The following is a 27,423-nucleotide window of genomic DNA, read 5'->3' on the forward strand; positions in this document are numbered from 1 at the left end:
GTGATTTTTTAAATTGGGTTTTGTAAAACACAACCATTGTAATGGGGCCTGTGAATTAAAGAATGTGGAGCTTGCCAATATGACAGACAGCTTAATACTGTGCTTTAATAAGCATTACTGTGGAAGCATTATACTGACAAAAGTGAAGGTGCCTTCTGCAAAGAACCCAGCATCTAAATGGCGCACAGAGAGAATTTTCTAATATTTTGTGTTGGTTTTTGTCTTCTAGAGTATCAGGGCTTCAGGGCTGGTGCTGTTGGAAACCATTCTTTTTGGATCACTTCTGCTGTACTTCCCGGTAAGTCAAACTATAACTTTTTTGAAAAATTATATCTGTGCCGACATTTTAAAACATTATATGAATCATCTTGGTGAAAATATAAATGTCAAAACTATTTATCTAATGACTAGTTTAATCTGACTATAAAATGTGCTGTGTTCTGTAAATATTCTTAAGAACACTTGAATGTTTTACTATATTTATAATAATTCTCCATTTTCAGTTTAGGGAATTTTCCAGTGTTTTTTACTTGAAAGTTTTTAGGTCTTCTGGGTTAAGCTGAGTTTTTGCTTTGAAAGACGATACCTCTCTAAACTATGCTATGGGAAAAATGCGCAAGGTGTGTAAAAGGAAGACACTGATTATACCAAGTATTTCTCTGGAACGTAGTACAAATGAGAATAATTATTTCAGTGTATTACTGGCATATATTTTGATGTTTCTGAAGCTACATGACATCTGCAATACCATGTATTTGGGAAAATGAGATGGTATTAACCCTATGCTGTAAGTGGGGAAAAAAAAAGTAATTTCACAGTCACGTGAGGAATATATCACAAAACTCATAGAAATCTAGATCCTTTCTCTTTTCAAAAATCCCAGAAAACCTGAGTTTGTTAATTGCCACATAAACCCAATATAATGGCTAGATAAAGCAAGGCATCAAAGTGTAAATTGAATGAAGTTGATAGAAAGCATGCAGATCAGGAGACAGAAACAAGGATGAAGTTGTGGATTATTTTAAAATATGTTTACGTTCTCTTTTCCTCAGTAGTCAGAATCTTCTGTGCTTTTACAGACCATCATGTAGTTATTGAGCGACTAGCTGGAAAGCAAAACTCCTTAGCAGTTGCAGAACAAGTAGCAAATAAACTGTAGTAGAATGAGGTGTGAAGAATACTATAATAAACATAAATCCCAATGGAGTTTTTATACAATATTTTTTGAATCACGTGGGCCTTTCAAGTTCTAAAGAAAAAGTGTGCATTTTTAGGATAGTTTTATGTGTTTTTTCATCTTTCACTTTGCAGGTGTCAGGAAGAAAGAAGTTTTGGTTTTTTCTATATTGTACAAATGCTTTTTACAACTTGCAATACCTCTCCCCAGGGTTTTCAGAGCTTCTTTCATATTCTTTTGCAGCGAGCAGAACAGAAAGCCCAGCCCATGCACTGCTTCCTCAGCTGATGTAGAAAAGCTGTGAAGCATTTACAGAAATTCACAGCATAACGTGAGGGGTTTCCTTTCCATGGCTGTCTCCTCTTTGCTTTCCCAGAGAACCCTGGAGCCATATAGTGGCTTCCCCAGGTAGAGGCTCCGTAAGAACCAGTTAGTGTTTGTACAACTTCAGCTCTAAAGTATGTCAGAAGCCTCATCATAGCTCTTGCTGTGTCTGCAGTCTTCCCATCTGTCACTGATTCTTCAGTTTCTTTCCCAGTTCTTGTCTTGATGCTCTAATTGTTGTATTTCACAAAGGACAAATGTCCTTTGGTGGCTGTCTATCTTCAGGCTTCAGGTGCTCAGCATCAGGGATACTGAGATACTGTTGGTGGAAGAAGACTTCTCTCTCAGCAGTTGACTTGAAGAAGAACCATCCTGTTAGATGCAAGAGATGGGCATCCGCAACCTTTAAATGCAGAGGGAGAAGAGAGGGAGGGGTTTGATAACCAAAGCAACCCCTCAGCTTTTCGCTGATGTTTAAACATTTCCCCCTTTTTTTTCAGACATTAACGATGTTAAATGTATAGCAGGTACAAAATGACAATTTGGTGTACTCTGAGGAAAAATCTTTTGCTGAAGATTCCTGATTAGCCTGTGTCCCAGTTGGGATGTAGATACTTGACTAGAGCTTGTCCTCTCTGCACATCTCTTTCTCATACTATCCAAAACTCTACCGAGAACACGTTCTGTTAGAAACTAATATGCAAACTGTATGACCTGACTCCTCTCTTATAGCAGTTTTATGCTCCCACACTCTTTGCTGGGGCTCTCTTTCTTTCTTACACAGGTAATGACTAATCAGGCTGTTACTCCTACAGGCCAAAACAAAAAAGAGAGAAATCCTATCATTTCTATTTTCAAGGTCTTAGGGGACGTATGTAGAGAGTGTGGTAGTGGGAGGTCATGTTAATGTTCAGACAGAGAAATTAATCCTAATTTCACCAACTGCAAGAATATGGTTTTGTAAAAATCAAAGAAGACTGGGACTGATACAGAAATATCAGGATTTCAATATCCCTGTCCCTCAATTCACTGCAAGGAAGATCTCATTAATTTCTGATCCAGGACAAGACAGTGGAACAATAAATGTGTGAAGGCTATAAAGCATAGCCCGAGAGGTCTAGTATATAATCTTTAAGAAAGAAAAGCCTGTGTTTCTGCAAGATGTGAATAATGGGGTGTGAGTCCTTGGAATGTGAACTCTTGACATTTTGCTGTACATGGACAGTATCTAAATGTTCACCTGCTTCTTTTCCGGAAAAGGAGCACAAAGCAGAGCAGGATGGCGTGAGAAAGAAAGAAAACCTGAGCTCTAAACAGAGAGTCTTGTTGGCACCAGCTGACATTCACACACATGTTCATTCATAGCAAGGTGTAGACCATAGATTATCAATTATCATATTGGTTATAAGTCACATACATGCAAAGCAGATTTTCTTTTTCCTGGGTCACATCCATTATTTATTTACTTCTTCCTGTTATTTGGTGTTTTTATTTGTTTCTGAGAAGAATTGGGAATATTCTGTAACTCAGTGATGTGGTTAAAGACATAGTAATGTGCGTACAGAGGTAGAGTTGTTTCAACTATTTGATTTGGTCCTCAGTTTATGGTAGAGAAGTACATTAGAGCTTTAAGACTCATTAATACAGATCTCACCTCTTATACACCCAAATTAGGCTATGTTTTCCACAGGTAGCATGAAGTGCAAGTTAAAATACGCAATGGAGTTCACCAGTTTGATGTGAAGCATCCAGTAAGGTGTTCTCCTTTAACATAAGGCTGTTTTCCTTTTTGTTTCATCTCCTCTTGTGATTTGGAAGGTAAAACCAAAAAGCTTTACTTTCACGCTCAACTAAGTGCAAAATTACACAGCTTGCCTTAGTGCATATACAATGTAAAGAGATAAAATGACAGCATTTCAGTTCTAAATAACTCAAATCTCTGTTCATTTAAGGATTCAGTGCAAAATTACATTCTTATTTAAAAATCAAAATCCCCTTAGATTTTCTCAACACTGCTTTAAGTCTTTTGCATCTTTACTCTCTGCTCCTCTACACTTTCCTAATTCTTGTTTTTTCTAGATCCATTCACCCAGTCTGGGATTGTTTTGAGAGCCTTCAGCATACAAATTTCGCTGTGTCCAGAAGGGCTTTATTGCATCTCTGACTTTCCTTACCCTCCAATTAAATGGAAACCAAAACCTACTTTGTTACATCGATTAATTTCTTTCACTAATTGTCATTGTTTTCATGTCTACATGCAGTAATCTATTCGTAGTGTAGCATCATTAATTGAAAGATAATATCACCAGCCAGCTGCTTTTGGTAAGAAAAACAGCTGTTACAATGCTCTTCTAGCCAAATGGGAAGTGCAAATGATAGTCTCCACCAAAATTTATTATTAAAATTCTGCTATATTGATAACAACACACTGAATTATAAGCAGGCAGATGAGCTTTGTTTATTACAAATGCATAGATTTTACCCAGCAGTTGCTGGGCAGCTCTCATTTCTGAGGCTCTCATTTCTTACATTATCTCTAGTTCTCACAGTAACATCTCTGATTTCCCTTTACTTAGTCTTTCCAGTTATTAATGGACGTCCTCCAAATGAATGCTGGGCTTTCTAATTGATTTCGCTTATATTTCTTTGTTCTTAGATTTTGAAGAGAGGGCCAAAACCTGACTGTCTTATGGAGGAGTCTCTTAACTTCTTGGCATCTGAGGGGAGGATTCTCATTACTTTCCTTTTGCAGAAATACTGACTGTGGTGGAGCTTTTAGACCTTTCCTAACTCCCTATCTTGCTAACACTTGGAACACATCTTGCATTAACACAGGTTTGAAAACTCTTGTGTGTTGCAAAGACCTTCAAATAAAATGAGCACAAACACAATATTCCAATAGAGTAGCCTGTTAATTGCATTAGGGGTCAGATCTCAGCTGATTTTAGACATCTGTAATGGACGCAAGCTGGAAAATAGGAAATTCTGGTTAGAGACCAGGAAACTTTTTTTTACCATGAGGGTGATCAAATAGTGGAACATACTGCCCAGAGAGCTTGTGGAATCTCCATCCTTGGAGGTGTCAGGACTGGACACAGCCCTGAATGAGCTGACCTGATTAGACCTGCTTTGAGCAGGGGGCTGGACTAGATGACCTCTGGAGCTCCCTTGCAAGTGAAACTATTCTATGAGTCTGTGTTTCTAGTATAGGTATCCATAGCTGAAACAGTCATCCTACACTCAGCAAATAGTGAAGAGAAACAGGGCCTTTTATGACTCATTTTAGACTTCAACTTGAGGATGAGGTGGATCGTGGTCTAGGCTCCACTGACTGTAAAGGAAGCCTGGGGTACTTGCCTCAAACGATGATGAATTCCACCCTAGGCAACTGCAGGTTATCTGATATATTAAACATTTTCCTAGTCTACTTTAACTGAAAGTCCAAAATGCACTCCAAAATCCGTGCAATATTATGATATCATTTGTAGAGCCAGTGATAAAAGTTACTGAGTACCACGATGCAAAAAGGAAGGGAATAATTTCTTCTCCATGTTCTTGATTTGGCAGATAAGAAGTACTGGGTTTAAATTCCAGCAAGTGAAGGTTATATTAGACAGTGGGGGGGGAACCTTTATAACAGTGAGGTCAGTTAGACCATAACGTGAACTAGCTTAGGAGGCTGTGGAGTATCTTTTTAAAGACTGTTAGGATTTTTCCCTTCATTTTTCTCTTCTTTTGGCTGAAGAATCCAAATTCTTTGTCTTTACTGCTATCCCTTGTTTATCTAAACCTCTAATTATAGTGAGGCAATATTGCTATCAGTTCAGAGAAATGGAGATGCTGGGCGGCAGTGCATTGACTTACTAATGCTCATGAAGCAGTTCAGTAGTGAAGCCTGGAATAAACTTTGTGCTCAGACATCTTGTTGCATGTAGTAGGTGCTAGGATCTGTTTCTGAGACTGTGTTGTTCCCTCTTTACACTCAAGCTAGAATGAACTACCCTTTCATGTTATGAGAAGGAATGGAAAGATGGGAATAGTGGAGCTTAGATGTGGATGTGGGCTTTTTTCCCTTGAATGATCTGTACCTACATTAGCATAGTAGAAGTGAGCCATGAATGTTGGGAGGATTAGGCTGCAGTAGCTCCATTAGTCACAGCCCTGAGAGTAGCAACAAGGTCACTGGAAAGGTCTGGTTTTGGCGTTAATGAATGTGAAAGTGTCTATAATACTTTTTATGCCTGTGTCCCTCAAGTATGCCTGTAAGGGATGCATTACAAGAGCTCAGTCACTGTTTATTCCTTATGTGTTGATGTTCACTGAGGCCAACTGAAAGATTTTGCTTTTTCCACCATACATATCATGTATGCTGCACATACTGATACATTGTGGGGTGAATCGCAAGCTTTAAGCCCGCTCTGATACCCCAGATGTTTTAGCCTGATTGTTTTTCAGCATATAGCTACATCCTTTTTACTCATAAAATAGTTTTTAAAGCTCTTACAATGAACACCCATCATTTTCTTGTTCTTGTTTCACGGTAGCTAAAGAACATGCTTGTCTTCAGTATAGTATTCATGTCACTGAATTCCAAGGATACTGTAACTATCTGCTCTGAAATAATCACTACAGATTTCCCTAGTAGTCTAGAAAAGCGTCTTTCAGTTTTATTTGCATCATAGTGGATTAGGTGTCCAGCCAATGGAAAAGGCAGATTTTAAAGGCCATGTTGCCAGGATATTATATGCACATTGTCTTGCTTGGGCAGAGAAGTGAGGGAACCAGGCAGAAGATTATGCAATAGTTCGTCTCCCTCAGTGCCCTTGTAAGACAAACATACTTTTTGAAGTTAACATGCAACCAGTAAACCAATAGCTTTTTTTTGAGAGCCAGCTTGCTTTGAATGCAAAAGCCAAAACTAAGCTGGTGTAGCCTCTGTATTACAAGCTTGTGCTTCAAAGTACAGAAACCTCATAGGCACTGTCAACACTCGTGTCCTTGCCCTGAACCTCACGAAGAAAAATGTTTATGACTGTTTTTATTAAGCAGGCACTGAAGAATTTCTGCTTTTTGAATTAAGTGTATTTGAAATAGCAGAAAAACAAGATACACAGTGTAATAGGTCTTCACGGTTCTGTTGTCGCTAATCTACGTAGCTGTCTTAAAAAATCTAGTAGCTACTATCAAGGAGACAACTAGAGTCTGTTGTATATATGATTATCCACATCTAGAACTGTGATTAGCCACAGCTGTATGTCTCGTGACCTTGATTTGATACTGGTATGTCTGTGTAGATGACAAATGTTTGGTATATTGGAAACTCAGTAGAGCTATGACATCATAAATTTTAAGAAATTATAAAAGTGGAATTTGGTGAAGAGATTTTCTGTGTGTTTGTGTATGTCTGTATGCTGTGTTCACCGGGCAGTAGGGGTATGTTCATATTTTTCCACCAGATGTCTCTTCTCATTGTTTATTCATGCTTTCATACCTGAGACCCAAGGAGCAACAACGGTAGTCAAGTGAAAGGCCTGTAGCTTGTTGTTAAATCTTGCTGAACTTGCTAGACTCAGCTGCTGCCTGCTTCCTTAGTTCAGGGTTGTTGTGATCTGCATCAACAAGAATGTGAAGCAAAATGAAAGCAGAAGCAGTTCATGCCTAAGGAAGACTTGACTTACATAATCTGATACTACCAAGGTGTTTCCAATGTGAAATTGAGTGCAATTGTAAACCTGGGCTGCCAGAGTGAAATGGGCGGTATGATAACTCACCATGCTGTGGAATACGAGGTTGAGATATTAAAGGTAAGACATAGACTGGTATAATATGTACAACTGAGTGATAAAACATGATATATTACCTGTCGACTTCCATGTCACTTGACAGAGTACTCTGCATCAACACAGAGGAAAAGGGAAAGACAGAATCTCCATCTCAAAGCCTGTTCACTGTGAATAATACAGGAGCTGAAATACGCTTTTTTTCCTCACTCTGTTTTTCTTCTCAGTCTCTCTTCTTTTATGTATGAATGCATTAGGTATTTCCTAACCATCTGCTTAGAGTTTAAGTGTCACACCATGGAGGATGATTAATGGTTAATGATTAGGAGTGATGAGAAATTCAATGCGTTACAATGGAGAAAGAGAAAAATTAATGGTTTTGGAAGAGATCGTTAAGAAAGGAGATTTCATCCATCAGAGATGAGACTGCCCTTATTCAGTTATTCTGCATGCTGAGAACCGAGAATATGCAGGCAATGATATCTTTATGGTTTTTAATACCAACTGCTAGACGTTGTTAAGCAGTTTTCAGTTTACAGGCAAAATGATAACTAGTGAAATCTTTGCACTGGAAAAATCTTACAGAATTACGATAGTGATAGTGAAAAGTTTTCATTACTGCGTAGCACTTTTAAACTTCTCATTTCTAAACTCTGGGATAAGAGATTAGTGGGACTTAAATCAGTGCTTTTACCTCAAAACCACTTATCACCTGATGTAAGTAAGAAATTAGCCTTTTACTTGTAGAGAGGAACTGGAAAAAGTAATAGAAATAGTTATGAAAGCAGAGACAAGTTTACAACATAAAATACAAGTTGCAATATAAAATTATCCAAACACATCAAGAAGTACTAGTGTATAAGATACACTGTATTTTCTTTATTATTGATAATAATGAGTCATCTGGAAGAAATATTCAAAATTTTAGTTTGCCAGGGCTAAAAAAATGAAGAGCTAGGGGCCAGCAGGTAAAAAGTTTGCCATGAAACTAGCCAGATTGATTTCTGAAAATGAGACATTCAAAAGAGTAGCGCCTGGATCTAAATCTACACAACAACAAGTAGGGAGAGACAAGATTTCTGTTCTTAGAAGTAACAGTAGTACTGGGGATGGAATAGAAGATGTTCACTGGAACATGCAATTAGTCTTTACAAAAATCAGCCTTTTCCTATGTGATATAAACCTTCTGATTTATTGCATACAACCCCGTATATTAGGACCACATAGGAAAAGCAATAGTATTTTCAGCAAACAGTGTTTTATACAAACTATTTGATTTCTAGATCCTCTGCCTATGTGGGACTAAGCACAGATCTGCAAATATATGCAAGTTTTGAGGAAGCTGTTAAGGAATATTGTGTCCTTCATAGCCAATATACAGCATCCATGTGCTGATCTCGCTTTGAAATCTGAATCCAAAATAGATTTCTTGTAGTGGCATGATACAGTTCAGCAAGTTCTGCACATTCTTGGGGAAAAAAAAAAGGAGCAAAGAGAGAAATATGTCAATTCAATCGAAACTCTTACTGGAAATGGATGGGAGGATTTCAAAGCTAAAAAAAAATTTAAGCAATTCCAAGGTAATACATATGGACAAAACCCATAGAAAATAAGAGGATGAAGTGAGGCTTTCTTTCATCACACAAGAAGTTGCAAGTGGAAGGTAACATTTTTATACAATTCTCTTACAGTGTATCATTTATCAAACTTATATTAAATTATTTAGGTCATCCACAATTTTCATTATTCTTTGATGTTAATCTTTTAAATAAGCCAGGGTGCTAAAGCCTTATTGCATATTGTTTAGTTAGTAAAAGCAATGTAAAGAGAAAAAGGAAAGGATGAGAGTGAGAAAAAAGAATAGAGAACTTTGCCCCTGAGTATTAAAACACAGCAAAAAGTCTAATATAGCAACAGGAAAATTAATCCAAAATTGAGCAACCAAACCATATAGAAATGAAAACAAGACAGAAGTGACATCTTGTACCTTGATATAGTGCTGACTTTTCTCTCATTGTCACGATTACATGTTATAGAAGATATCTATAAAACCACAGATTGTACATTCAGTGCTTGTTCTTTTTGCTTGCATACAGTTATTTCTCACTACTCCTTGCAAGCTCTCTTCTCCTTTCCTAAACCACCACTTACATAATTGTAGAAGATAAATCTTTCATTCTTTCCTCGTGCTTCCTCTGTATTGACGTGTGGTTTCTCATCTCATATTTAAATTATGAACTCTTTGGTACAGGGATGTTTGGCATAGCTGTGCCGTGCACAGCAGGGTCCTGATCAATGAGTAAGAATCACATTGCAAATGGCTGTTACTAATAATAACAATGAAAGTGTTTAAAAATATTTTATTAAAGGTGTGAGCAAGGACACATTTGATGGTGAATTTTTCATCTTCTCAAAGGTCTGGTAGCATGCAACTGTTTTTATACTGCTAGAGATGATAGGTACTCTATGAGAATAATCTGAGAATACTTGATTTAGGCTTGAAAAGATTAAGCCATAAAAATACTAACAGAAAAAAGCCTGATCCCAGTCCCACAGGGACTGTATTTCAGAGCTACTCTACTAATTTCTATGGAGCTGCACCCAACTTGCATGACAAGACATTAAATGATAAACAAAGCAGTGGGGAATAGTAAGAAGAAAATCCATCACTCCCACTAGAAAGCCTCAATCTGCAGGATTTAAGATAATGAGGAACAGTGGGAATGCTTGCAACATCAAGGGGCAAGAGCAAGAAGAAGTCCCAGTTTTACTCAAATGAATATTTCAGTCTTCTACTGAATAGTCACGGAACCATGGATTTGTAACTCAGATTTGTCTGTTTTTGGGGGACTGACATGAGCTCATAAGGTACAGACTGTCCTGGTGAATGTGTTCAAGCATTCCATGTAAACTGGAGCAGCTCTGCTAGCGTGGGTTGAGAACAGGCCAGCTTCAGATCACCGAGCTGCCTCACGGTTGGCATGCTATTACAGATAAGGGTCTTTGAACTCTCTCAAACTAATCAGGGATTTAAAACTGCTTTTCCGTGGCCTGAGTGAGGTTACTCAGTCTCCTGGTCTGGCCTTGCCAGCAAGACTGGCTCCTACATGCTAACAGCTGAAGAGGGCTCAGAAGGGAGTTAGACATTGCATAGTTTGGCACTGGCATGAGTTAAGTGGGTTTGTTGGTGTGGAGCGGTAGTGCTGGAGGGGGTTCAGATGCATGCTAGATTAGGCAAAGTTTTTGTGACTAACAGCAATGCATAAGTCTTGAAGTTAATTGTAATCCTTTAGATGCCTTAGTCCCCTTGGCAAGTAAGGACTACCAGTTACTTGTCTTGTCGTCTTCTCCTCTTATATATTGCAGACAATAGAAGGTCCTTGCTTTGTATATCCAGTGTGAGACTGACTCAAGGGTAGTGAGAAAGGCAGTAAGCCAAAAAGCAGGCAAAAGTAAGCCTAAGCAGTCATTTGGAATACCTGGAAACTTTATCAGTGTCAGGGTCACTGGTTTTAAAAGTAATCTGAAGGGCCAAATCCTCTGGAAAATGCAAAACATAGTCACAGTGTACATACACATTAATTCTGACATACTCTGAATGTGTTGGACTGGTGCACATGGGCAGATCTGCCACGAAGGCAGAGCGTGTTCCTTGGGTGTACTGAAATCTCAGTGCTTTGTGATGGAGTAAAGTTGTGTTATGAATTTCTCACAGGAAAGCGTGCCCTCTGCTGCCGCCGTGGCTGGAGTCCATTCAGGCAGCAGCACCTCACTGCTGCGGGCATTTGCTGCCTGAGAGCATATTACAAAGAGGTTGGTTCTACTTCGTGGTTTGTGTACAAAGTTTGGTGAAGAAACATTTTTGGATAGAAGGAAATCTTACTAGTTCTTTGTTTGACTTTTTTTCTATTAAATACATATTGATACTGCTTTTCCTGTATGATCAAAACTTCTTTGGTCATTTTCACTGAAAGAAATGTTTAATCCTGTTACGTGTGTATCCAACAGGTATATTTTGTATAGCATATGCTGGTACTTATGCAGACTATAATGACATTCAGGAAGAAAAGTAAAGGAAGTTTTGTTGGCATAAGGAAGTTTTTTCCACTTTTCCTTCAAGTATTCTATCTTGCTCAGAGTTTTCTCTTCCTTTTAAATTTGGGAATTTTCTATAGGAAATAGTTAAAATAGCCACTGTTTTTAAACCTTGGAGCTATGATTTAATCTTCAGATTTCTTCTTCCATGTCAGTCCAAGTGTGCAAGTTGTCACATTAGTCAGAGTCCAAAATAATTTTATATATTCCAGTAGTATGTTGTTAAATCTACTAATCTTGCTTCATTTGTTAACTAGCCTAATCCGCTCAAATATAGCATGTATTGGGGTACAGAGCAAGTGTTCTCAATGTTCAGCTCACTCTCTTAAACTCCTAATCCAAAATCACCAGCATGCTGAACCACTGAAATGTTGTTTTGAAACTCAGGCCGAGCTTCCTGGCCCATGGAGTCAGCTCATCCTTTTTTCTGTCTTTACTGATGGCATTGCCTTGAAATCTGTAAAGAGCTAATCTGTAAAAGTCTCTGTGCTGGGTTATTTAGTCAGCTATTTAGATCCATATTTATTAAACTTGTATCTACTTTCCAAGTCTGAAGGCGTATTTACATCTTTGAAATCATAATCCAAATAAGTTACTGCCATAGTAGCAGGCACTCTATGTTCAAGTAATCACCAGTCGTTGCTACAAGAAGAGAAGGCAAAATGGTGTCATAACAAGTCTTTTAAAACCCTAAGGAACATCTATATTAACCATTAATTCAACATAAGGCTCTGTTAGACAATCATATGCTCTAGGAATTTTGGAAGATAGCTGAATCGGAACATACCCTAAATACCTACAATGTAAGTCTTAAGCAAGATTAATAGATTTAGTAACATGAAGTCATTTGCCAATTATATTGGTAACAATAAGTTCTCTGCCAATTTCAGATGTCACCAAGGATATTAAAAAAAACCCCTAAATTTAATTTTTAGCTGCTCTTTATGTAAGTTTTCTGGAACCAAAAGACGTGCCACACTACTAGGTTTACAGGAAAAGAAGCTTGATCTGTTTTGACCCTGAGCTGAGATGACTTTCTATGGGCTATAGTTACTGCTAGTGGTTGTGGGAGTAACAAATAATAAGGAGAACTTATTTTCTCAGGCAGGATATCTTCTCTGTTTAGGGTAAATGTCTTCAGTGCTTACTACGTTTGGAAGAGAAACCTCTAGTATATTAGGCTTTCCTCAAGTGGCTGTAAACTGGGCTAACCTGGTAACATCAAAGCCTTTCATATCAAATGATGTAGTTGTGAAAGGCACTCATTTCTGTTTTGACTCTCCAGTGTGTATAGCAGACATCAGAGGTGATCAAGAATTTGTAGACATGAAATTAATTTCATAATAGATAACTGATCATAGTTTTATACCATAATTAGCATGTGTTATTGTTTATATTAATGACAAGGCCCCCAGATATGGATCAGGTGAAACAAACAAGCGAGTTGACAGAGAATGAATTATTGAGAAGACACTAAAGTTTGGAAAAGTCATTCTCTGTTATTTTCAACAAATGGGAAAAAAAGTTTGGAACCTTGATCTAACTTCAAGTAATGTTTAGTCTTAACTGATAAAGAAATAGGTTAGAGAACAGGAAAAAAAGAAAGTTGAAACCACTCAGAATGAAAGAGAGAAAAAGAAATAGAGGACAGAGAAGTCCCTGTTGCTAAACACTATCTGAGTACTGTTCGTCTAGACAGCATGGCAGACATTCTTGAGATTTTGTAGTTACCTAAGCAAGTTCAAAGAAATGGGTTTTTTTCCGTTCATGTGTGTCTTTCATAAAGTAGATGAAATTTTGTAGCATGATACAGTGAATCTGCTAGGTTCATTTCCTTAGACCAACTAAAGTAATGCATTTTTCTCAGACATGTCACAAGCAATCATGTCAAAATTTGCCTGAATGGGTTTGTTTTAAATCCTAAATAGTTGTGATATATATAGTAAGTGTTCAAGAATCTTGAAGAAAAAGAAGGTCATGGCCTTCTGAGTACTGTCAGCTCCTCATCGAAGAGTGGGTCTTGAAGTGTTTGTTTTGGCCAGTCTCAGATATGGGGTCTCACCGCTCGGGTATTTTATCTCATTGCTATCTGTCTTTCTATCTATATTACCAACCTGACTTCTCTTTTAAAAAAATGCTGTGTTTCTCCCTGTCCCCCTGGAGTTTGGTTATTTTGGTTTCTGTTTACCATCTCATTCTTAGTTCTGGTGACAACAGTTCATTTTGCTCTTAAATATTTTGTCCTTCTGCTTTTATGTTGTTTTTATTGTACGGTTGTTTATCCAATACCCCAAGCAGTTTGGTAGGGAGGGTGGAGAAGGAAGTTCATATAAATAAATAATTGTTGTCAAATGCAGAGGACTGCCTAGCGACAAGATGCAGTAGAATATGTCCCTCCCGGTAGAGGGTGGCCCTTGTCTTTGATAAATCTGTAAAATGTTTGGAGGACTCCCCCTGTGCCCAGAAAGGAGTGGAACATTTGAAGAAAGCCTCCTTCTGCTGTTTTGTTGCTCTGTTAATGAACGCATTTTGTGGACCGTGCAAGTGAGATGCGTCAGGACTGCAAATGAGAGATCTTGCCCTGGGAGACTGGTATTTCTAATGCTTTATTTTTACAGCTGCAGCAGCAGGAGGGAACCAGCAGGTACTGGTTATAGCTGTTTTGGTCAGTGTCTCTGAAAGGAGTTGTCCAAAGATGGTTGAATAGTTAGGCCATTAGCAGGGAACGTGTTTCCTAACATAGCTTCATTTTTTATCATGGCAAGTCTTTTAAGGACTCAACTTACCATAGGGTTAGGCATTGCAACTCCAGATTGCAGTGCCCAAATTTGGTGCCTTGAGGTCAAGCAAGGTAGTTTTTACATTAGAGGGCTGTGTTCTCACAGTCAGAAACACAGAAGCCAGCACTCCTGCTTTGGCTAGCTTAGAGAGTTGGATGTACTGAAGGCAGAGAGATCTGTGGTTTATGATCTGCCTAGTTTTTGTTCATGGGAAAATGTCTTCCTTCACAAAGGGCTGCAGATTTGAACCCTGTCTTCAGGTGCACCATGCAAGCCTTACTTCCTTACCAAGCATAGGTGGTTAAAAAAACAACCTATAGATAGTTTTCTTAATCCAATATCCCATTTATTAATGTTTTCATTCTGGATGTGACAGTCAGGTTCAGTTCCTCTCTCTGGCTCAGAAGATACAAACTTGTACCACCTTGAAGAAAGTTCTAGCTCTTTGGCTCTAAGATGCTGTAGCATGAGAAGTCTTCAGGCTCTTGCGCTGCTATTGTTCCATTTCACATTGCTTCGTTAAGCAGTAGTAAATGGGTATAAGCACAAATATTAATCTAACTCTACAGTGTAGTAGGGAAGGTATTTTACCTATTGGTTAGAAGGGGGAGACCTGGCTCCTAACGCCTGCTCCAATGAATGCTTAAGTTATTTTGAGGTATGAGCAGTGAGTAGCATATGGACCTCAACTGTTACCACTGGAAAAACATAGCTTGAAGTTGGCTGTTTTCCAGGTTAAAGCATTAACTGTCAAGAACTTTCCTCGGAAACCTCCTGATTGTTGCACTGAGGACAGGTGTGTTGTTTTGTCTAATCCCACTAGATTTTCAAAATAATAAAAAATTGACTCCTCTGAGTTTCTTTTTCTTATCCACAATTTATTTCTTTACAGTTATTTTACATGTTTGAAATAAAAGGCAATTTTAATCACATAGTTCAGCAAAACAAACTGCAAGTCCTAATGCTGTTTTGGGTGCTTGAGTTCAAATCTTTAGGAACTGAAAAGACTTCATATCGTGTGAGAGAGAGGATTGAAGTTTTTAATGACAACTGAAAAAGGCGTTAAAGATCAAAGATATGCCCATCAAATATCACCTTACATCTCAAATTTTTTTATGGTTTATCTGTTTCTTTTTGGAAAAGAAATTGCCCATATCAGACAATTAAGAATTCATCAATATGTTTACTTGCGCATTTGCCCATGCAGTTTTATGGAAAATCAGAATGTATGCAAAGGCAATATTTGGAAGATGAGATGTGCCTGTTATCGCCTAGGGATTTTACTGTTGCTGATTTCTCAGGTGATGAGCAGCAATACAAATCACTGAGGTGTCATGAATCTTGGTTTTCCAGAGGAGGAGAATTTATGACCCTTTGTTTCCCCCATTTTGCAACTCCCCTTTCATCTGACTCCTCTCTTTCCTGCACCATTGTACTTCAAACTTCTCACCAACTGCTTAATGACCCCACAGACTCTTTAAAGCTTTTCAAGTCCACACTCAGTTTCCTGAAGATCTGCTCCGAGATCCATCCCTCCTAGTTTCCACTTCCGTGCAGCATTTCCAAGGGGAGATTTCTGTTCTGATTTGATGTTCTGTTTAGTTGGTTGCCACCTACACGTGTTGAAGCTTTTGAAGACTCTTTCAGAGTTGAGTATGTTGTTCTTGTACTATTAAAGAAATATTCCTCCTGAGGTCTGTAAAGAAGAATTCTTCTCAGGCTTCTCTGAGTTCATCCAGCTACGTTGCTGATATATTGCTCAAGATTGCTTCTTGACAGATTGTATTCAACATGGCTAGTCTGAGATCATTGCTTTTTATTTTAAGACTTTTGCATTTTTCTTCTGTAATGGAACTGACACCTGTCCATTCAGAACATAGCCGTCAGTGGGCTAATGTCTGTGTCACTTTCACTGCCATCTTATTTCTGTGTTTCTGCATTCCCCGACGGTTACCTTAAAATTCATGAAACATACCTTGTGTTCTAGGCCCATTTCTTTCCTCAGTTGGAATCTCCTGAAGTTTTTTTTCCTTTGAGATCCCCAGTTTAAAATAGTAGTAAATATTAAATTGGACAAAGTAGTTTTGAAGCCATTTCCAGGTTGTTCTCCTCTGTAGTATTTCAGAGTTGAAGGATGGGCTTTACATGGTCTGCCAGGTTGCTAGCTGCATGTGAACTGTAGAAAAGTCTTTCTTATTTGAGAAGGAGAGAGTGCTGAGAGTGCTGAGAACGGTGAGTAAAACTTTGGAGCAGTAATTTGTGGTGCAGGGATGTTTTAAATTGATTTTAACTTTGAACATCACATTTTACCCTTAGGCTCCCTTTATAGCCTGCGTAAGAACAGTAGGCATGTTGAATGTGGTGAAGGAGAGTGAATATAGAGAATATTACTTTCTCACATACCGTGTGAAGGAGTATTTTGTGGCTCATGGAGATGCCATGCAAACCCTTTTGCACTAAAAGTCTATTTCAGGGTTGCTTAGGGTTGAAGGAGACTGAACTTGATGAAGTTCTGTGTTGCTTTTCATAAAGAAGAAAACATTGGCACAGATATACTTAAATTGAATTATGCTGCTATTTTGGAGTCAATGTGCTGTAGAATTGGTATGAAAAGCAGCTCACTTTTGAAAGAGAATCATGATTTTGCAGGCAAAAAAGAAATCACAAGGAAAGCACCATATCTATTTCTGTATATAAATGTACAGATATATAAATATTCATACAAGCAAGTGATTAATTTTATATGTACAAACACACACATACATGCACATCAACTGGGGAAGGGATTAGGAAATGTCTGTGTATGTAGAACTTACACTCAAAAAAAAGGTTTGATGTTTTATTTACAACTATCCCCTCATATGCACACGCATACCCATAAACACAGAATCAAATTCTGCAGCACCATAGTATCAATATATATCTATATTGATATATAGATATAGTCTGTAGGATCTCGAAGTTTGTGAAAGCATTCATTTTTGCACCACCCAAGTATCTATTCTGTACAGCTTTTATTTATTTAAGAATATTTTCCTCCTCTGAAGCTCCATGACAGGTGGAGATGTGGAGCTCATGTCTCCTGATACCTATTTGTTCACCTTAACACAAGAACCTGAAAGGCTGGTGAGTCAGACTTCTCCAGTTAAGGGTTAAGTGTGCTGGTTAAAGTCCATGAGAGGTAGGAAATCCTATCTGTAGAAGACTAAAAATGTTATTGATGAATTGATCTGGCAGTATCTTGCACGTGCACGGCAAGGAATGTAAGGGCCCAGCTACCTCTGAATTCAAATTCAGATGCCAGGAGCTGGGAGCTCCTACCTGAAAGAGATGCTTTTCTAAAGAGTTTTCAACTCCCAGCACTTCTTAGGTAGCAAAAGCAGTGGTCAGAAATGTGCTGGATCCTTTACAAACCTAGACGAATGGCAGTTCTCATGACAACGAATGTGCAGTAGCAGAATTTATTTCTAGTATGTTTTCAATGGCTGACTGACAATGAAAATAGGAAGACAGGAATTGTGCTGTAGTCTTCATTTGCCTGCTCCTTTGAACCTAAATGCAGTGAGGAAGTAAGAAGCATGTTTCCTTGAAAATGCTCTGTCTATAGTCCTTCCAGTAACCTCAGCTGTTCTCTAATTATAGAGGTGATTGAGTTTTTTCTTTTCCGTCCATGCTGAAGAACCAGAATGGCAGAAATACATCATGGAATATAAGTTCTGTGAAGAGAAAGTTGCTAATGAAAATCTGGAAGCAAAGGATTGTCTTAGGAACATACAAGAAGAAAGGTCTCCTCCTTCACTGTGATCAGGCCCCTGCTCTTCCAGGCACCATGGTAGTAATCCCACTCATACATTTATCACGTTCACTTCTCCTTTATTAGGCCATTATTGAATTACTGCTTTGCAGCATGCCTGAGCCAACTGTAGGTAAGTAGTGACTTACGCATGGATGTGTCTGTGTTTCCAGAGAAGAGGACCCGTAGTGCATGTGCCTACACTCTGCACAGAGGAGGGCTGGTTCTGCAGGCTGCTCCAGTGCTGCAGAGGGTTGGAGCTGATTTATGCTGTTCTTTAAAAATCACCTAGAGATCATATGTGACTGAGAGAAAATCTCTGAAGAGCCTGATTGCTTTGAATCTAGAAATGTCTTTTTCTAAATTTCTTTTCATTTCTTAGTCATAATAATTTATCGGTATCTGATCAACACTGGATAAAGATTTTGCTTGTCTGGATTTATGTTAAAAAATAATTTTCTTTTTACTAGAACCAAAGCTTATGAGCACTCTGGCCCTCTTAGCCAAGAAAACTGTTCACAATCTTCTGGAAGGGAACAACTTCATATCTGTGTGATATGAGAACTATAAGAATGTCAGTAGGAAGAGAAACAGTGTTTCTTTCCTATTTCTATAGTTTCCACTATGGAGTGAATTTTCAGTTTGCAGCTGCGGCTGGTTTCTTCTGGACTTTGTTAATTACCCATAATTAATTAATTATATTAATGACATAATTTGTTTAGTATGGTTAATATAGATTTAAGACCAGTGGGATCATAGATCATGTCATCAGAGTATGTCACTCATTTTCACAATTCACCCAATTACCTCTCTATTGAAGCCAATAGCTTCGGTTTACCTAAAGCAGATTTCCCAGACGGGCATTCGTTCGTGATTCGGGAACATTACGAGGTGGAGTGTTCCCACCACTTCCTCTGGAGGTTTGTCACACCGTGGCCTTTGGCTTGTCCCCACTGCTGTTGTTGCTACAGGCACATCAGCTGAAAATGAAAAGTCAATAGTTCCAGCAGTGATGTCTGCAGTAAACTAATCAGCGCTGGCTGGATTGAGATGTCCGGCTGGTGTTTTGTGGAGAGAGGTTTTCTAAATTACTGGTTGTCAAAATAAATACCGACAAGAACTTTCCTGCGGAGGGTAACAGCCAGTTCTGTGTCCTACTCTTTGCTGTGGTTTAACAGGGTATTTCAAAGACCTGCTCTCTCCCTATTGTCTTTTCCAAGTAACCATCTTAAAATTCCTACCTTGGCTCTTGAACCTGCATAACGTGTAGTTCAGAGAGAGCATGCAGCCAGGAGGGAGGTATTCCTGAAGAACCTAAACCGTCAGGTAGTTTTTCCTTCACAAACTTGGTGTTAAATACTTCACTGGCTTTGTTAGATTAAGACGAGGAGATAAGGTATTTTTGGAACTCTAAATAGCTGCATGTTTTCTTTTTCCCAGGTAGAAGTCACTATTTGAAAATACTCATATAAAACCCCTCTCTGCACTGTATATTTGTAGGGATTTCAGCCATATTGTAACAAAATGCAAAAATCTATGTGAGTGTTTTATGACCTGTGTCTTGCATTAAGTATACTTGGCAAGTTGCTCTGAATAATTTAGTCTATTATGTCTTGATTTAGCTGCAGCTCTTGCAAGATTTATTTTAATATAGACTACTTTACCATTATGCTTTTAAAAGGTTCCTATTTCTTAAAATCACAGACATGGTCTTAAAATGAATTGGTAGATTTTCCTTGTTTTTAATAAAATATTGTATTGCATAGTGCCCTTCTTTATTCATAAAATGAAACTGGCATATTCTTAACCCTGTTGTTAAAATGTGTCAAGTATTTGGCAAATGACTGGGCTGAATAGATGTCTATCTTTTTCATTTGAAATGTTTCAGCTCCTTAAAATGATTATTTTTTTGCTTCTTGGGTGACCACATCTTTGTTAAGAAAAGATGATAATAGTGCATCCAATAAAATTTTTTTGTTTTTTCCACATATGGAGTAGGTAAACTAGGACATTCAATTGGATGCTGTCATCTACTCAAGTGGCATGTCACACTGAAGAAAATGTATTTGAACAGATGAAAGAAATAGTTGGATTATAAAAGTTAACTGGTGGAGGAAGCAAAGATTTTAGAACATATTTTGACTTTACAACTTCCTTTGTTTTTCTGCTTTCATAATTTTGCATTGGTGTGAACAATTTTTGAAATGTGCCCATGCATACATACCTGTTGCCTAGATAAAACGTTCTGATGAAATTACTTCTATTAATTTTGAATTATGTTTTTTGAATGAAACCATGAAAATAGAAGCATTGAATGGGTAAGGAGCTCAGCTTCTCCTCTACACTTCACTTTTGCTTCTTTTCTCATCCTTACCGTGCATGTGGCTGGAGCCCTGAATGTCCCACCTGCTTATCTTTGCTTTTAGTATTGCTGTTGACAGAGCATGTCTAATATTCTCCACTCAAAACCTGACCATTTGCTTGATAGGGAAACCCACATTTTCACATATATTTCAATATTTACTGGAAAGTAATCCAAGGCCTTTGTGTATAAGTTTAGGAAGAAGAAACATCAAATGAAAGAGTGCAGAGTGTCAATGTAATCTACACTGCTCTTAAGACTTGCAGCTCTTTTTGAAGACAGGGAGACAGATATTTTTAAAATATTTGGGTAGTTGCCTTTTAGTGAAGTCAAAGGTTCCTAACTCCCTGGCTAGCTCCTACGTATCTTTAAAATCAGATCAATGACTATACATTAATTTTGTGCTTCAAGGCTGCAGCTCATAGCCTACATGAGTCAGGAAAAACATTTTTCCCCTGTGCACAGTTAGCTACATGGATTCTGGTGGGCTTTAAATTTTCAAACATAACAGTTGTTTCTGTTTTAAAAATCTTGTTTAAATGTATTTTAAACCTTCTGTGGTAATGTGTTGATTTCAGTGGAAACTTCTGACATCCAGCCAAGTCCACATCTGGCCAGCTTGAAGTCTCTGAACTGCTGAGATCAGCCAACTCTCAAGTCTTCAGGGACTGACTTCTGAGGCTGTTCAGGCTGCTGTTAGGGTAACTGTATTAAAGAATGTGAGGCTGTCAGAAGTGAGCCAATATATGTATGAGGGATACATACATACCAAAGACGGAGAAATAACTGGCACATCAAAGCAAATGGATAAGAAGATCCATTGGGCCAACCAAGCCCATTCCTGTTTGGATTACTTGAAGAGTATTTATTTGCTTCTTTTGCTTTACGGTGGTGGTTGAGCAGAAATACATTTGAATGAGACCAAGGAAAGAGTAGTATACAGTTCAGACTTTATTTTCTCTTCTTTCTTAAGATGGGAGGTGACTAGAGATATTGTATAGGTTGGTTTTTTTTTATTTTCAGTCTTGGGTTTTTCAGTGTTAGATATTTTATTGATTGTGCTATACCTTGTCATGGTCTCAAGGGAACTTCTGAGCTTCAGACCTCCCTGTCTTGTACTGGACGCTGCAGAAGCATCCAATAACTCACAGTGGTAAGGAAGACACCTTTCCTGGGCAAACATTTGCCCCCAAGAAATTGGATTTGCCACCTCCAGCAGCTCAGTGCCTAAGGGGCTTAGGTTGGGAGACTTAATACTTCCTGAATGACCATGTTTTACTGTTTTAGGATCACCACTCCCTGGGCCAGTGCCACTGAAATCTCTCTTCATATTTGAGAAGTTTACAGTTGAAGAGAAATAGTTCATTCTATTACAGTGAAAAGCTAGGTGTTAATTTCTGTGTTTGAAGATAGATACAGAGAACATACGTGAGAACCTGTCTTTTGATTTAGCTTGATTTCAAGGTGATTTCTGTTTCTCCTCAATTCCCCAGATGGTTCCCACAGCTGCCTGGGGCAGGGGTCTAGTCCTTTTGGTAATACTAGTTCTTATGCTTTTCTTTCACCAAAGAGGATACAGACTTAGTGTGTTGTCTTTCTTTGTATCCCCTTTCTCTTGTTGATTGTGAATTCACCCTTGGGAAACCCCACAGCCCTTAGCATTTATAACTGATTCAGCCAGGGTGTCAATTTATGTCTCTCATAAGCTAAGGAAGTGTTTTCTGACAAGTTTTAGCCATTATTAGGAAAAAAACCTGGAATACCCTTCTCTACTGTCCGGGTCTTGCTGGGCATAACACTTTTGTTGTGAACAAACCTGTTTACAGAGTGTAAGCATGTCTCTTTTTAAAGACATTCTGGATTATATGTTAACTTTTTATTACCTGACTTTAGAATACTATTCATTAGGCCAACGTAAATAGGAATAGTGAAGCTGGATCATTAGTAACTCTAAGTAGAGGCCAGAATTCATGGCAAATGAATGCATTTTCACGCCATGTGTTCAGGTCACTTATAAATTAATATTTCCAGAGCTGGTAGAGTCTGTGACATATCACTTTTTCTCTTCAAATTGGAGGAAAGACATGACGGCATCTTGGAAGTCACGCGGACATTTATTTTCCACAAAATAACCTATTCAGCGATGCCCTGTCAAGCATTAGCTGAGATCTGCCTTATGAACAGGAAAAAAAAAGAGGGAAAATAATTGAAGATGTATCAATAAAAAGGCATTCTAAGTATGCAGTCTTGTGTCAAACCAGAATGATCTTGAAGGTTCTGTTTGCTTAATCACCAGATAAATCTCTCAGGAGGCTAAACGAGGTCCACTGCAAAAAATACGTTCCATAAAGAGCTTTAGAGATCTGGTGTTACTGCCTGATGGGGATGAATCCAAAGTATAATAAAACTTAGTGATAGCAAAGCATTCTGATAAATCGAGTTCTAGAAGTCTGTCCATGTATTTTACACCAGTGCTGGTGGTTATGCGCTTATACCGCATTGTGGACTTCCAAAAGACTTTACAGGCAAGGCATCTCTCTGCTGAAATACAGCCAGAGGTTTAATATATGTTTTAAGACAGGTGATGGAAAAAACCTGTCTACAGTTTAAAGTATAGTGGGAGGGAAAAGAGGATTTCAGTAGGCAGAATTTCAAGCTGGACTTTGTGTGGGCGGCTAGGAAGAACTTGTCTTCTTTTATGAAGAAACCCAAAAGATTGTAAATGGCTGTAAGTATTTTGACTTTGACATACATCTTACCTGAAATGCATTGCCCCCAGCAGCAGAGTGCCTCCAGTGCTGTGTACTGGGGATTTGATTCAGTTCCAATTCAGAGGCAAGAATAAAATCTACTGTGGTTTCCTGCAGCAACTGTGTGCTTTATAGAGGCATTGAGCTAATGATCCAGCACAACTCTGCTTTAAAATTGTGAGATTTGCAAGGATAACAGGGTTTGATGGCACTGTGTGTCCATAGGCCTATTAGAGTAAAACATTATGGCTTAAAAAGCACATGTGGTTTAAAAAAATATGGGATGGAGATGGAAGGAAGTGTTCTTTTATAATTAGCCTAAGTATATATTCAGCTGTTATCATACCTCTAAAATGTTTTGTGTAGTTGCACCGGAAATATTTGTTAGTAGTACAGGATAGGATAATGAGTTGTGCATTCACTAATATTTAAGCAGATTCTTTGAGCTGTGAATCATGTTTTGAACAGTGGTATGTGGTGCCCGTAGTGTACACAGGCTCACGAATGCCTTCATTCATGCCCATCTGTTAAGATGGCAGTCTGCCCACGTACAAGTGGATTGGTCCCTTTTCTAGAAAGCATAGTGCCAGACTGTTAGGAGTTTGGATGACAAGCTTATCTAACATTGCAAACAGCATCTCTGTTGCGGGAAATCCCTTCTCAGTATTAGGACTGAAGCATTAATAGGTGACTTGATGTACTAGGTTACCCTGGAGGATATTTTTATGCCTTGAAAGAAACTGCTGAAACATGGCAGAAGAAAGAAGAGTGCCCATCTCAAAGCACAGCAGGATACCAAGAGGAAGCATCTGATGGCTTGTTCCGTAGCACAATTGCCTAGAGACAGTCCAAGACAGCTATTGCAGTCAGGCAAGGGCAGATGGTGTTGGCAGTGGAACAGATCGGATGGATCTCTTCACAATATCTCCTAGATGCTTCTTAATGGAATTAGCCCAAAAGGCATTATCTTAAATGGCTACATCATGTCCTGCATTGAACTGTGCAGAGTACTTGCAGCAAATTCTGAAGTTAAATAAAAAGAGTAGGTAGTTTTTCTGTAAAGCTTCTTGGGTTAACTGGGCACAATTTTAAGAGAAATTTGGTTATTCGAAAATGAGAAAAAAAATTAATACTTTCGCATCGCTTTTGTCTAAAGTAGGTGACTTCCACCTCGGATACATAAGCAGATGATAGTGATGCTCAAATTCTAAGCTCTGTGTCGTATTTCCATGTATCTAACATGGATAACATCCCTGCCCACGGCACTAGAAACTAGATGATCTTTAATGGTCCCTTCCAACCCAAACAGTTCTATGATTCTACAATGGAGGGCAAAAAAAAGAAGAGTTCAAAAGTGAACACTGGGGTTTTTTGAGTTAAGGTCCTGCTCAAAATTTTTTATGTTTAGGTTTAGAATTTGTAGCTCTGACAGTTCCGTGTATTTTTAAAAATATTTGTTCTTTGACATCTGATCTTTTGAGACATTATAGCATTGCCCATTCCCTCTCACCATGGAGTACAGAAATTTGATGATTGAAAAGGAAAATGAGGTTTTGATCTATTCATGTGATTTTTATGGCTTAAGAATCGAAGTAAAAAGCAACTTGTCTTACAAGTTGTATACATTACAAATTGTTAGAGCTGGCTACAGAGTGTTTGGCTTAGTCCTCCTAATGCAGATTATTAATTGACATACAGTGAAGCAACTTCCCTAAAAGAAATCTGAAGTACCTTTCTAGTCAGTGGAGTTGCGTATGTGAAGCCTTTAGGCCAAGATTCTGTCCAAGTAGCTGAAGTCCTGAACTTCTTCAAGGTTCTTCAAGGTACCTGCCTTTGTCCTTGGGCTATCTATGGAACTTGCATTAGTAGGGCCGATTTACTAGACCCCTACAATGTAGGTGGAAATTATATGCCTGATTTAGGCAGAATCTCAGTCAATGCACCTTGGGGAACTGCCCAGTATTAATTAAAATATTTTCACCTGGATCTGGTGCCCAAGGTGAAGGGCAAAATTAATCATCTTATAATGTGCACAGTAAAGTTAATTTGAAAAACAAAAGAATATTTTGTGTTGCACGGAATTATTGTTCACTATTAACATTATGGAGCTCTGATTTTTTTTTCTTTTAAAGAATTTTTCTAAATGCTGTATATCTCTTAAGAAGCAATGGTGCTGAGGCTATAAAACTCATTATTTGCTCATTTTTTGTGAGGATGATGTCTGTTATGCTTTTGAACATTAAATTGTTCAATGTTAGTCTCTTTGCACTTTTTCTGTCCTACCTGTTTTGATAACAAAAATTTGCCGTAGCGGGCGAGATGCCTGTATCGACTTTAGCCATTGTCTTTAGGCAGCGTGCGTGCCTGTTCATCATGTCAGCTGAATAACTGAGCTGGCTGAACACTGCGTCAGCAAGCTAAGTCTCTCTTCCGTGTCTGTAATTCTCCAGCTCTAAACATGCTTGACAGTTAGCTGGTGACCTTAGAAAGTCTTTTCATCACTGACTTCACAAGTGGTAGCGTGACTACTGGGACAATGTTTTGGCAAGGGTAATAACAGCTTAAAACACTTTGAGGTTAAAAGCAAACATCTGAATGCATTTGTCCACATGACAAAGATGAGCCACAGTTTATGAAGTCTCACGCACAGCTGCAGTAACTGGTACGTGAACAGGCACTGTCTAACTTCTCTTCTTCTGGTTTCCAAATACTGTTTCCCCAGATCTTTGTTGTTTAAGGAATAGAAATTGATGTCTAGTATTTAAATGGATTTCAGGAGCTGGCGAAACAGAGGATATCACATTTCCTTATGTACAGTAAATAGGTTTTGTGACATCCATCAGCAAAACCTCTAAGCATTTTTAATGGGATTTATGCTGCTGTCATAATCTAATGCATTAGAAAAGCAATAAGAGAAAATGAATTATTGTCAAATTTTTGGTGGGCAGAGTAGTCTTTTAGAACTGCAGAGGGATTCCCTTGTTCTCTTCAGAGCAGCCTGGGTATGTGGGTGAATCCTGTGCTCATCCTACGCTCAGAGCTCAGCAACCTATTGCTGCATATTGCTTGTCACTTTAAGGAAGGCTTATCTCTGGGAAGAAGAGTAGGGAATGGGGGCTTTCGGTAACCAGAAGGTAGAAGAGGCTGATACGAAACAAAAGCAAGACTTTTCTGTGTTATGGTTCTTTTTTTGTTTGTTTTTTGGCTAGGGAGAGTGAGGGATGGAGTGCAGCAGCCATACTTTTCACCAGATACTCTTTGCAAGAATGTGATTCCACTAAGATGAAAAACTTGAGCATGGCTTTTGGTGTACTGAGCTTCCAGGGCAGTTTTTCTGTAGCCCCTTGGCTCCAATCCATTAAAGATTATTCAACGTAAAAATTGTGCCCCTAAAATTCACTGTGATTATAAGACACTTAATGCTGACAAAAGCTTAGAGAGGGCAGTCAGCTGAACATCCCAGGGAGCCCTGATGGGAAGGACATACTCTTAGAAAAACCTTCTAGAAAGCCTAAGAAGCAAGCAAAACATAAGTATAGCAATTCTTGCTGTTTAAAGCCTTGGTCCGTGCCAGACCACATGCAAGTTATGGAAGAATAGGTAGGAATGGATGTTGGCCTTTAGGAGGGCATTGCAACTATTCTCCATCATACAAACATAGGAAGAGACTTTCAAAAGACGCAAAAGAGAATCAAACTTGGATCAAGTCTTTGACAGCTTCCGCAATGTACTTAACCACTGGGTGAAGGAGTAGTTCCAATGTTTCTACACTGATATGGGAGACCCCACTGAGACCCCACCTGGAGTACTGTGTCCAGCTCTGGAGCCCTCAGCATAAGGAAGACACGGACCTGTTGGAGCGGGTCCAGAGGAGGGTCACAAAAATGATCAGAGGGATGGAACACCTCTGCTACGAAGAAACACTGAGAGAGTTGGGGTTGTTCCGCCTAGAGAAGAGAAGGCTTCAGGGAGACCTTATTGCAGCCTATCAGTACTTAAAGGGGGTTTATAAAAAAGACGGCGGCAGACTTTTTAGCAGGGCCTGTTGCGACAGGACAAGGGGGAATGGCTTTAAACTAATCGGGAGTAGATTTAGACTAGATCTATGGAAGAAATTGTTTACGCTGGGGGTGGTGAAAGACTGGGACAGGTTGCCCAGAGAGGTGGTGGATGCCCCATCCCTGGAAACATTCAAGGTCAGGCTGGACGGGGCTCTGAGCAACCTGATCTAGTTGAAGATGTCCCTGCCCATGGCAGGGGGGTTGGACTAGATGACCTTTAGAGGTCCCTTCCAACCCAAACTATTCTATGATTCTATGAAATGAGAACAGTTTTTGCCAACAGAGCCTTGCCTCTGCAGCC

The 27,423-nt window shown here is 38.7% G+C and overlaps 1 protein-coding gene across 1 annotated transcript in view; it reads left to right on the top strand.

The window, feature by feature from the left end:
• GPR158 (G protein-coupled receptor 158) overlaps window positions 1-27,423 on the top strand; it is a gene marked incomplete at its 5' end in the record, with an annotated part of 203,150 nt that overhangs the window by 117,610 nt on the left and 58,117 nt on the right. The window contains one exon of the mRNA XM_009330617.1: window positions 230-298. Coding sequence (XP_009328892.1) covers window positions 230-298 — 69 coding nt within the window. The remainder of the gene's footprint in view (window positions 1-229; window positions 299-27,423) is intronic.

The sequence above is a fragment of the Pygoscelis adeliae genome, unplaced genomic scaffold (assembly GCF_000699105.1).
Source record: "Pygoscelis adeliae isolate BGI_AS28 unplaced genomic scaffold, ASM69910v1 Scaffold27, whole genome shotgun sequence".
In the NCBI taxonomy this organism is placed as follows: domain Eukaryota; kingdom Metazoa; phylum Chordata; class Aves; order Sphenisciformes; family Spheniscidae; genus Pygoscelis; species Pygoscelis adeliae.